General features: G+C 35.6%; 1 protein-coding gene across 3 annotated transcripts in view; it reads right to left on the bottom strand.

Annotated features, from left to right (window-relative positions):
* The window catches only part of LOC105066739 (butyrophilin-like protein 1), a 224,876-nt gene that overhangs the window by 83,873 nt on the left and 128,460 nt on the right, over positions 1 to 12,543 (bottom strand). The window contains exon 14 of one of the 3 annotated variants that reach the window (XM_074348439.1): positions 207 to 1,209. The exons of 1 other annotated variant lie outside the window; for it this stretch is intronic. In XM_074348439.1, the coding sequence (XP_074204540.1) occupies positions 1,175 to 1,209 (35 nt within the window). In that variant the 3' untranslated portion in view covers positions 207 to 1,174. Of the gene's footprint in view, positions 1 to 206; positions 1,210 to 12,543 lie in introns of those variants that run through there. One more of the 3 variants, XM_074348440.1, reaches the window with a different exon arrangement.

Genomic DNA, 12,543 nt, shown 5'->3' with positions numbered 1-12,543 from the left:
TGGAAAATGGCAGTCCTGGGTATGGTGACTCCTTCTCTAAGGCCTCCTTGACTTTGTTCGCTCAGGAGTCTTCTCTTTGGGAACTTTATCTTCCTTGCCTGCTTTCTTTCAAATTCAATACCCTTTCTTTCACTCTCATCGACTTATCTAGAAACCTGGGGAAAACAACACATTCAACTCAGCTCTAGAGTGAGAGTGCCTATTTCTCCTTCAGTCTGATAAGTTTTGAACTGGTCGAAGAAACCAGGTACCTTCCAGAGCAATAGGAAAATTCCTTAGCCTGTTATCTCACTTCCTATAATATTGCTCACTTTATAATCTTTCTCAACTCTTCCTCTTATTTTCCTCATAAATGGAGAGGATCATTTTCTAAATGGCCTAAAGCAAGAATATTTCAGACACCATTCAAGGGGAGTACTATTTTCCTGAGGCTTGATCCAAGTACACCACCTGCTTATCCCTTCCTCCCCTAAGGATTATTTCACATCAGATATGAAATTTTTACTTTCATGATAGGGGTCAAACTACTTACTATTCATTTTAGGAGTCCATTAGGAGCAAATTCTCTGAAGGTTAATTTGATAAGAGAATTTTCTCACATGATCTAACACCTAAAAGACTCAGTAGACATTTGCCTAATTTGCTCCAGTTGGAGGTGTATCATTACATCTTGAGGTGAATTCATGTACTGATTTTTGCAGTAGCCTTAATGTTGTTGTAGTTAATTTTCTTAGCCCTTCAGAGTTAATTTTTCTTCCAAATTTTTATTTTTTTTATTTTAAACTTTTTTTTATTGAGTTATAGTCATTTTACAATGTTGTGTCAAATTCCAGTGTAGAGCACAATTTTTCAGTTATACATGAACATACATATATTCATTGCCACATTCTCTTTTGCTTTGAGCCACCACAAGATCCTGTATATATTTCCCTGTGCTACACAGTACAATCTTATTTTTTTTCATCTATTCTACATTTTGAAATTGTCATAGGCAGATTTATGGTTGGTTCTTTCATTCACTCCTTCCTCTCATTCTTTCTCCCATCCTTCCTCTCTTCCTACCTCCTTTCTTTCTTTTTTTCTTCCCTCCTTACTTCTTGCTTCCTTCCTTTCTGCTTTTTTTTCTTCCTTTCTTTCTTTCTTTTTCTTCTGAAGCTTCCATAGTCTCTGTTTTTCATAACCATAGCAAGATATCTAAGATTTTCTCTCCTATGACACAGAAACAAACACAGGTTAAGAAGTCCCACCGTACTTTCTCCTATTCACCATAGTAGCAACCCTCATAAATATCTATCTTATATGAGGAGCTTAGTAGGTGATAACTGAAAAGTCTTTACCAGTGATAAGAAATTTCTGTCCTCTACTGTGGCTTTCATTAATATGAAATAAATGACCTTCAGTCAGGGGCCTCCAAAATTTTTTTATCACTTATCCATGCAAAAATTTTGAGTATGCATTCCTTATATATGTCTATTTTAAATTTTTCGGAACATACTATTCTACTGATATATATGTTTTAAAACAGAAAACCTATTAATTTTAAAGCTATAAGATAGAAAGACATATATAAATAGACAAAAATATAACATAAAAATAGAACAATATTTTTCTCATATCCCAATGGATTGCTTGGCATACCACTGATTCCCTCTAATCTTATCCTGCCCACAGAATAAGGGTTCAATGAGGAGGAAATCTATCAGATTCCCCACTCTAAACCATGGGGGCATAGCATCTGAGGGTCTTAGTATCTGACCAAAAGGAGGAGCAGAAAAGCCAAGAAATGGACAGGGAAAGAAATGTGAGGACAATAAGATGATGAAGAGAAAGAAAGAAAGTGGTTGAGGTGGCAGAAAAGTGGATGAAGGGAAAATGGGTATCTGTATGTAAGAAGTGACCAGAAGTTGTCTCTGATAATAACAAGTTTTAAATAAATAGGCCTACAGGTGAGTTTTTGTTTCAGAAATAACTTTGGCTGTCATCTTGACTCTACTGGGATTTGCCATTCGGGCTATTTTGTTAACAAGATGGACACGACGCAAGCAAAAGGGTGAGTAACAATGAGTCAAAAGGGAGATTCCCTATGAAAGTCACAGAGGAAGGGATGCCAACATTCAGTCTGAGTTCATTTCTATTTATCAGATATCTAGAGACCTTGCCAATATTCTGGAATCCATTTCAGCACATGAATCAAAGAATCTCTGACCTATTAGTGATTCCCCTGCACTTTTAAACTCCCAAAGCTCATGTTACCTATAATGCCAACAACAACAACAAAAAAAACCCATGCTGAGTTTAACAATAGTAATAATAAGAATACTCTAAAAGAAAGCTATCTGAATTCCAAGGGAAATTAGTGAGGAAAAGAAAACAGAAGAGTGAAGACATTATGGTAGATATCACTAGCTAATTTAATATGGGAAGAATTCAATAATTTTAATTACTTAATTTTGGGGAGGTGATAAGAAGAAACAAACATAGAGTAGTACTTGTAAGAAACAGAAATGGGGCTTACAAAAACAATGACCTATTTCTATGTCAAGAGACGTCTCCAGGATTTTTCTTAGCATCTTTCCCACTCCTTTCGCATCAGCTGCATCCCCTCTTTATTTCTCATCCTCTGTGCCTGTGAGCTCTCAGAAAATAGTAAGTGGTATGGCAGGATAGATAAAACAGGGCTGGCTGGAAGCACTGAGAAGAGGTGGGAACCAGTAATGCATCATGTCAAGAAGACTATTTGGGGAGTAAAGAAGAAAAGTTTAGAGAGAGGAGAGTTGAACAGGAGGAAAAACATCTCTCATAAGTAGCTAACAGAAATATTTTTGCTTAATTCTTCCACAGAAATTGATGTCTCAAGTTACAGTTCTGAACAAAGTAAGTACTTATACCCATGAGAAACAGAAAGATAGTAAATAAGCATTTATGGAATAAATCAGGGACCAAATCAGTCTTGTTACAATTTCCAGCACCTTGCATAGTGCATCACTTCCTGAACTGAACTACTAAGTTCCTGGGAGAAATCTACCAAAGATTTCTATGCAACAATGAGTGCCAAACTGGAATTGGGCAGAATGAAATAGTAATGGGTAGATCTGCATGATTGTGAAGCTCTCTTCTGATGTCTCCCGTGGTCCAAGAACAGCAACAGAGATACCAAACCATGGAAATAGCAGGCTCCTCAGTCAATGAAGCAGAAAGTCTAAACCTGGTAGGGAAGAAGACCTCAGCAAGGGAGCCATGGAGAAGAATCTAGCATAGCTAGGAATAATGACAGTGAACATAAGATAATTATGATTGAGAAGGAGAGCACCACATTAAAGATGTGAAGAGGTGAAGCAGATTTTCCACAGCAATATCCAGTGAGATGCCAAAGTTACTGAATGATGGCCCAGGATTACTAAGAAAAGAAAAACAGGAGCTAGATGCTGGAGTACCAAGAGGGAAAAGCATCTTTGAGGTCCCTTCTGATTATTATCTAGCCTGGATAATATTAAGGAAATGGTGAATAGCATGGTCACTTAGCATCCTGCTACTCATGCACAGTCCCTAGTTCCTAACAAAGTAAATTAATTCCCATCATTACTCACTATCAGGACATCATGTCTACATTAGCTCTCAGAGTCTTAAAGTCTCGCTAATTTTCAAGAAGCAAAATCATGGAGCTCTCTCTTCTTTTTTCTCCAGGTGCCAGTCTTCTGGACTATGAGGATGGTAGAGGTAAATAGATTAGGAACTACTATAGAATTAATGGAGAAAAAGTGCTCTTTAGAGAACAAAATGGACTTATCTTCCTTTAAGCATGATCTGTCAGGTCAGCACATCTTTTGTTGTTATAATATCCAACTGCCAATCATCTCTCTACATAGATAAACACAAGAAAGACTGAGTATTTTTTTTTCTGAGAGAAGGCAAATATGTTCCCTTCCTAAGACCACTAAAAGAATTCTTTCCAGCTCCTGTTTATCCCAAGATCTTGGAAAGATTAAGGAACCTCCATGAAACAATTTTCTGATGCATAAAATGGGGATAAAATACATAATTTATGGGCTGTCATGAAGATTGAATGCTATATGTGAAAAGACACTTTGTAAGCTGTAAAGTATAATAGGTGAGCACAACTTATATTATTATCTCCATTTTAGAAGATGAAATTGATGCTCAAAAGTTAAGAGACTTACCCAAATTCACCTAGCAAAGGGAGGAGTTGGCTAGTGAGCCCAGGTTTGTGGCCCTGAATTCAGTACTCATATTCTTATGTCATACTATCCCCACTTAGTTTAAGACAAAGGCTCATTTTATACTGAGTTTCAGTAGTTATTATTATAGAGTTACACTCTGTCCCTCAAATCAGAACATGTGGTCTGACATGAGTGAGGAATAATAATAAAGATCATTTAAAATAAAACATCTAGAAATCTGATGGTCTTAAGGTGATTGCAAGACACTGTCTGCTTTTTTATAGAGACACACCACACACACGCACACACACACACACACACACACACACGCACACTGCAAGCACATAGATTCATATCTCCAAGAGGAAAGAAAAGAGGATGTAGCTTGATCACTCTGCTAGGTGTCCATGCCCCACACTTGAACTCTTGGCCCGTTTCCTCTCTTCTTACCTTTGTGATTTATCTGTCATGACTGACAGGCAAAGCACTGTCAACTGAAAAAAATGCACAACATGAGAGCTGTGAGTTAAGTTTTATCTGGGGCAAAATGAGGACTATAGCCCAGGACATAGCATTTCAGATAGCTCTAAAGAACTGCTCCAAAGAGGTAGGGGGAATGTCAGTCAGCATCATATACGATTTTAGTGAGGGTAGGGGGCAGATGTGCAATCAAGCACACATTTTAGCAGAAGCTTGCTGCTAGTCACGAAGAGCAGATGCCACTGTTAATGATTTTAGTGCTTTTCTAGATATGAGGAGATGCAAGAATTTGGGCTCATAAAATCTCCTGAAAATATCTAACTATCTGAAGGCCTGTTCTGCCAGTTTTTCCCAGAGCACAGAGTGCCTCATTCCTGATCTCCACCCTCAAATTCTCTCAGGGTGTGTTAAAAGGTCAGTGGCTGCAGTGGCTCTTGATTTAATCATGTGTAGCGACAGGTGGCAAGTGTAAATTTTTACTTAGCAGGGCCATGGCATCCCTCTTTCTTTCCTGAAATGAAATCCAAAGAAAATGGGAACACCACTGTGAAAGTAGAAAAATGTCTTAGTAGTTGGATTTAGACTAATAATAAAACATTTCTTGATGAGCTGTTAGTTAAGATGTCTTGGCTTTTTCCCCAAAAGATTTTTCCTCTCAAAGATCTAAAAGAGGAAGAGGTAAATAGATTTTCACCTAATAAAAAAATAATATAGACATAGTTGTCAAGGTAGAGTCTCATGCTTTTATCTTATCTTTTAGGATTCCGGCATTCATATTCAACAGAAAGTGGTAAATAAATTAGATCCTGAATTGTTAAGAAATTAATGCAGAAATTGTTTATGAGAAATTTAGACTCTCATACTTTTTTCCTTAATCCTCTAGGTACTTCATATGATGATCGAGGTAAGTGTATTTAGAGATTATGGTAAAATTAAAGGAAAATCCATGTTTGTTTCCTGTTATAACATAAGGGGCTATAAAACCTACCAGCTAAAAAGTCAAGTAACCAAAGTAGCACATAGAAGATTCTGAGATATGTTCAGAAATGCTCACCTTCACACTGTGAGGGACATTTTTCCCAGTGCTATTCAATTCCTTTCTTATTCGCCTCCTAATCATTTAAAAAAAGTAATCTGAGTACTCAAGAGAAATTTGGTACCCCAGAGCTCAGAAATGCTAACCACTCAGTGAGCCTTTCTTAATATAAATGGAAGAAAAAGTCCCTGACAACTCATCACATTAGGGTAGGACCTGTGTGTACTGAAATTCCAAGGTCACAAAAAAGTGCTGCTATTGTCTACTGCTTTCTGGAGGGTTTTTTCTTTTTCTTTTTTTTTTTTTAATTAATAGACTTTATTTTTTAGAGCAGTTTCAGGTTCACAGCAAAATTGAGCAGAAAATACAGAGGTACACACATAACCTTCCCCATTCACATATATATACTCCCCTACCCTCAACATCTTTCATCGGTATGGCATATTTGGTAAAATCTATGAACCAACACGAACACATTATTATCAATCAAAGTCCATACTTTACATTAGGGTTCACTCTTGATGTTGTACAGGTTTTGTCTACAGTTGTCATTTACATCTCATGTTTCTTAGGAAACAAACCTCCTCAGCAACAGTTAATCAGCGAAACACATTTAACCAGTGCAAGAAGCTACATAATTTGAAGAATTTAAGGGTACATAGATAAGCAAAACAAAACCATACACAATAGGAAAGGAAGAGAATTAACACGTACTCAGCACCTACTACATGCTAGTCACTCTGGTGAGCATTTTTCATTTTGATTTATTTAATATCTACAAACGACCTTGTCAACCGCACAAGGACAAACCACCCATAAAGCACCCCCAACCCCCTGGCTGTCCAAGGCCTCTACTAGCCTTTAGGTTGCTTTGCTGAGAATTAGAGAGTGCTCCTTCCTCCAGGAAGAGGCAGCCCCACAGCAGGGACAGTGTTAGGGATTTTAGTCCCCATATCCCTTTGTGCAGTGAACAACCTATATAACTATAATGCAGTGGTCCTGAAGATATACAAGAGGCATCTCACTCTTAACATATCCAAAACCCAAGTCCTGATTCCTTCTACAGACAGGTACTGGCTCTTGTATTCACCCAATGCTCAGGCCAAATATCTTGAAGTCATCTTTAACTCCTTTCTCTCACTATCCTCAACTAATCCACCAGAAAATCACATATATGATACTTTCAAATTATATTCCAAATCAGACCACTTTTCACCATGATGACAGTCTTAACCCAAGCAACCAACATCTCTTGCCTGAACAACTTCAGCTGTCCTCTAACTGGTTTCCTTGCTTCTACCTTTGCCCACTTAAAGTCTGTCCCCCTCACCAATCAGGGTGATCTTTAATAAGTAGTTCTAAAGTAAAGAGGTTTGAGTGGCAACTCGGGCCACCAAAATGATTTTACTTTCAACTCTACAGCCTACTCAAAAGGTTCCATAAAACACACCCTTAAATGAAATTATTAATCCAACACATAGACACGCTCTTTCTGGGAAAAAAAAAAAAAAAAAAAAAAAAGACACCAAGGAAGTATGTGTTTTCTGTTGGGTCCCACACCATTAAAAAAAAAAAAGTAGTTCTAAAATAAATCAATTAATTTACTATACATGAATATCCCTAATTTATAGAAGAGAAACATTTATATAAAAAATATTAAATGATTTGCCCAAGGCCACAGGGCTTGCAAGCGACTGAACTTGGATATGAACTTAGAGTTGACTGACTCCAAATTTCATATTTAGTTCTATCTTAATAATAAATTTTCTGGTTATGGATCTTTAGTGCACAGTCTGCAATCTTAGTTTCCAGGCTACCCGTGCATTCTTAGGGGAAACTTGCATCAGTAAACATTTTACTATTGTCTGAATAAGCCATAATTTAAAGTTCATAAAGGCAAATGACAATTTCTCTGACTTTCAAATCTCCTCTAAGGTAGCCCTATAAATCTCAATCATCCTAAGTTTCTAAATTCCCAAGTTCTACTAGTCTTCCCTCTGTCATTACTGGACATAGAAATTTAAATTTGCTGGTCAATTTGAGACTATGGAAATCTTCTGACAGGAAAATATTAAGTAAGGTTATTATATTAGTCTAGGTACATGAAATTTAGTACTTAAATCTTAGTTGGATTTAAATACATTCATACTATATATTAAAGTTGCAGTGATAATTCAAAAATTTTGAATTCACTGAATTTATCTTTAATGTTATTGTTTATAGCAAATGTAAGTGTAGCACATGAATGTGTTCAGCATCTCTTAATATTTTCTATCTTTAAAATAGCCACAGAACCATGAGAAGCAAGTAACATTAGTGTAAAACAGGGAAGATTTTGTGTGTTTGGGGCTTAATTCCCATCATAATGACAATCAAGTACAGAAGGAAAGCATTCATTTTCAGAAAAGGAACTGAGAAAAAATATACATGTTATCTTTACAGTTCTGGGTAGATCTTTCACTACCTATACTTTAGTAAAATATCAAATGATAGTACTGTGCAACATAATTTAAGTCATTTCCAGAGAGTCAGTATTATTTATTTTTACACTTTCATGAAAATAATAGTGATAACATGACAACTTTTTGTGTAACTTGCTTTGTCTCCAGAGCTTTTAGAAAGTCTATTTCCATGACATCACTAAGAAACAAGTTTTAGGTCATAGGATATACATCCAATCACAATAAGTATATGCATATGTATTCATTATAATTTGCCATATCTTCATTGAACTTGAATTTTCAATCAATTGAAATTTTCAATTTCAACATAATTTTTCATTTCTTATCTGGCCTCATCTTATCTTATAACTAATATATTGCTTTGTTTTAGTGTTTCCATGTATAGTTTATTATTTCTTCTCACTGCACATTTACCTGAGTTAACCTTTGACTGCTTTTTTTTTTTTTTAACATTTTTCCATTGAGTTATAGTCATTTTACAATGTTGTGTCAATTCCAGTGTAGAGCACAATTTTTTCAGTTATACATGAACATACATATATTCGTTGTCACATTTTTTTCCACTGGAGCTACCACAAGATCTTGTATATATTTCCCTGTGCTATACAGTATAATCTTCTTTATCTATTCTACATATGCCTGTCAGTATCTACAAATTTCGAACTCCCAGTCTGCCCCTTCCTACCTTCCTCCCCCTTGGCAACCATAAGTTTGTATTCTATGTCTATGAGTCTGTTTCTGTTTTATATTTATGTTTTGTTTAATTTTTAAGATTTCACATATGAGCAATCTCATATGGTATTTTTCTTTCTCTTTCTGGCTTACTTCACTTACAATGACATTCTCCAGGAACATCCATGTTGCTGCAAATGGCATTATGTTGTCAGTTTTTATGGCTGAATAGTATTCCATTGTATAAATATACCACCGCTTCTTTATCCAGTCTTCTGTTGATGGACATTTAGGCTGTTTCCATGTCTTGGCTATTGGAAATAGTGCTGCCACGAACACTGGGGTGCAGGTGTCACTCTGAAATAGGGTCCCTTCTGGATATATGCCCAGGAGCGGGATTCCTGGGTCATAGGGTAAGTCTATTCCTAGTCTTTTGAGGAAATCTCCATACTGTTTTCCACAGTGGCTGCACCAAACTGCATTCCCACAAGCAGTGTAGGAGGGTTCCCCTTTCTCCACAGCCTCTTCAGCATTTGTCATTTGTGGACTTCTGAATGATGGCGATTCTGACTGGTGTGAGGTGATACTTCATTGTAGTTTTGATTTGCATTTCTCTGATAATTAGTGATATTGAGCATTTTTTCATGTGCCTGTTGACTGCTTTTTTATGTCATTTGACTCATAAACTAAGGGCATAAGGAGATTTTGCCTCCAGTTTCTTGCCTACTTGGATGTTTGAGGGTGTTGATTGGATAATCCTCTATAATAATGTCAAAACTACAGAACAGAAAATCCAAACTAACTTTTCTTCATTTTGTATGTTTAGAGGGATACAAAGGAAATTACAGTAAGTATCCTCTTGTTTCTCAAAAAAGTTTGTTTCCTGTTAGTAACATTTCCCTAGATTGTAAATGCTTTGAGGAAAGAAAAATTCTATCAGTTTATATAAATACTAAGCAGTAAATAAAGTCTCCTAGTGCTGATTTAGGATGGTCTATCAGTAATTGACTGAGATGGAAGAAAAAAAATAGAGAAAATGGTGAGTGTGAGAAAAGGGAAGTGCTAGAGATAAAAGGCAAGAAGAAAAAAAGAGACAGAAATGAGGGAGAGAGGGATAAGGACAGGAAAAAATGTAAGTGACAAAGTTTCATAGGAATAACAACCATCTACTAAAAGATGAAACTCTGTAGAGATTGAAAGGGTGAGAGATCTTGTAGGCATGGTCTCCAGTACCCACCACCAGGTCAGTGGATCTCCCTGGGCCTGGGCTTCATCTCCTGAGAGAAAGTCACAATGATTGAAGCTAATATGCAAAGGTTAAGAATTCAAATTCTGATGATTTGCCTCATGTGTCTGTGTGTGTGTGTTTTAGCACCATCAGCCAACTCCCTCGGTAAGTTCTTTGTGGTTTTCTTTCTACTATCATCTGATTTGCAAGTCCAGTAGTTCTTGTATTTGTTTTTTCTTTCTCCTAAAGAAGTTTTTAAAATAAAATTCAAAAATAGTTAACACTTGTAAATCTACACCCCAGATTTGATAACTGATATTTTGTCATAATTCTCAACTGACAGATAATATAGAAATTTTTTGTCTCCATTCCTAGATCCATTCTACTCTCCTTTCTTCCCAAAGAGTTATAAATGTATTATAAATCTTTTAAGTTTATTTTCATGTATTTATATAATCTCTATGTAACACTGAAAAATAAATAGTATTGTTTTGTATGTATTTTTTTTAATTTTACTAAATAGCATCATTCTAAAAGTATCATTGCAACTTGCTTTTATCCCCAAATCATGGTAATATTGAGATATATAGAAGCTCTGCTTATGCATTTTAATTGCTGAATGTCAAGTTTACAAATACACATTATTTATTCTTTTTCCTACTGATGAATTCTTAATGTTTCCAATTTCTGCTATCACAAGTAATGCTGGAAAATGTTCTTAAGGAAGTGGAAAATAGTTTATCCAAGGTACTGACCCTGAAGTGGAATTAATGAATTACATTTATGTAAGTTAGGCACATTTTATTTCTTTTTTTCTTTTTTGGAGTGGGGAAGGTAATTAGGTTTATTTATTTAGGCTTATTTTAGAGGAGGGACTGAGGATTGAACCCACAACCTCGTGCATTCTAAGCATGCACTCTACCACTTGAGCTATACCTTCCCCTCTAGGCACATTTTAATTTTCTAAAAAATTTTTTAAGTTGCATGGTAGTTACATAGGAGGCCCACCAACATGTGTAAAAGTTTCCCATTTCCCTGCATCAATAACAACCTTAGATTTTGTCATACTTTCACATTACTGCCACTTGAATAAGTGTAAAATTTTTTAATTTGCATTTTCCTACTCACTTCTGAAATTGAGTATCTTCTCATATGTCTGTTGACTAGTTAGGCTTCACCTTACACAAATTATTTACTTTACTTATATATCTATTAGGTTATTGATATGTAGGAACTTTTTATGATTATGAAGGCTAATTATTTATGTTTTGTGTTCAATATTTGCAAATATCTCCTCCAATTCTGTCTCTTAGTTTTAAATTTTTATCATGTTTCTGGACACTTAGAAAGTCACCATTCTCCCTCACTGTCCTTACATATAATTTATTGAAATATTTGTAAATCTTTGTTTTCTTTTAGAGTTTGTGGGGGGGGTTTGTTTTTCGATTTTTTTTTTTTTTTGGCCTTTCTTATTACAAAGATGTTATCCTACACTTTCTCATAATACAGTTTCTCTTTCCATATATAGAACTTTAATCCAAACTGATTTGTTTATACTTTGGGGGTTGTTTTTCGTTTGTTCATAAACATTATAGAGTCTAACTCTGAAAAATCAATTGCTCCAACTGAACTTATTGAATCATGCATTCTTTCCCTACTGATTTGTAATACTTCCTTCATGATATGATTAGTTTTTCCTTGGATTTTCTCCTCTGTTTCAATGATCTTCTGTCTTGCTGACAGACACTAAACTGCTTCCATTACTAAAGCTTTATGATAATATTTACCATGAGGAATGGCACATTCTCTCTGTTCTTTTTTTTCAAAAATGCTTTGACTATTCTTGTACTTTTACTCTTACGCTAGAATGTTTAGAATCAATTTCTCTAGTTCCATATGATTCACAAGACTCCTTTCAACTTCCCACTTCCTCTTTTTAGGACTCTTAAGATTACATTGGGCCCACACAGATCATCTAAAACAATCTCCCTATTTCAGGGTCAACTGATTAGCAACATTAACTCCATTTGCATCCTTAATTCCCCTGAACCATGTAACCTAACATATTCACAGGTTCCAGGGATTAGGAAGTGACCACAGAGGGGAGGAGAGAGGACAGACTATATTGTCTCCTTATTTCTCTCTACTGGGTCCTGGATGACTTCCCTCAGATTTATCATTCACTAATTCTTCAGCCGAGTCTGTTTTCTTTGTTTACCCATCTAAACAACATTATAATTTAATGACTGTATTTTCTACATTTGCTATGTCCATTTTGTTCTTAGTCAAATACAGCTGCTTCTGATAAATGTTATTGCTGCTTTATGGATTCTGTTCTTTCATTAGTATCTTTGAATATTTGAAACACACTTGTTTGAAAATTCCTTTTGAATTGCTCTTCTTACGTGTGTTGTCCCATTTGTTGTGGCCACTGTCTATCACATCAGTAGGTTTCCTCAAATGTATTTTGACTTTAGTCTGTGAGCT

This window comes from Camelus bactrianus, chromosome 20 (assembly GCF_048773025.1).
Source record: "Camelus bactrianus isolate YW-2024 breed Bactrian camel chromosome 20, ASM4877302v1, whole genome shotgun sequence".
NCBI classification, from domain to species: Eukaryota; Metazoa; Chordata; class Mammalia; order Artiodactyla; family Camelidae; genus Camelus; species Camelus bactrianus.
This window is presented reverse-complemented; position numbering and strand designations above follow the sequence as displayed.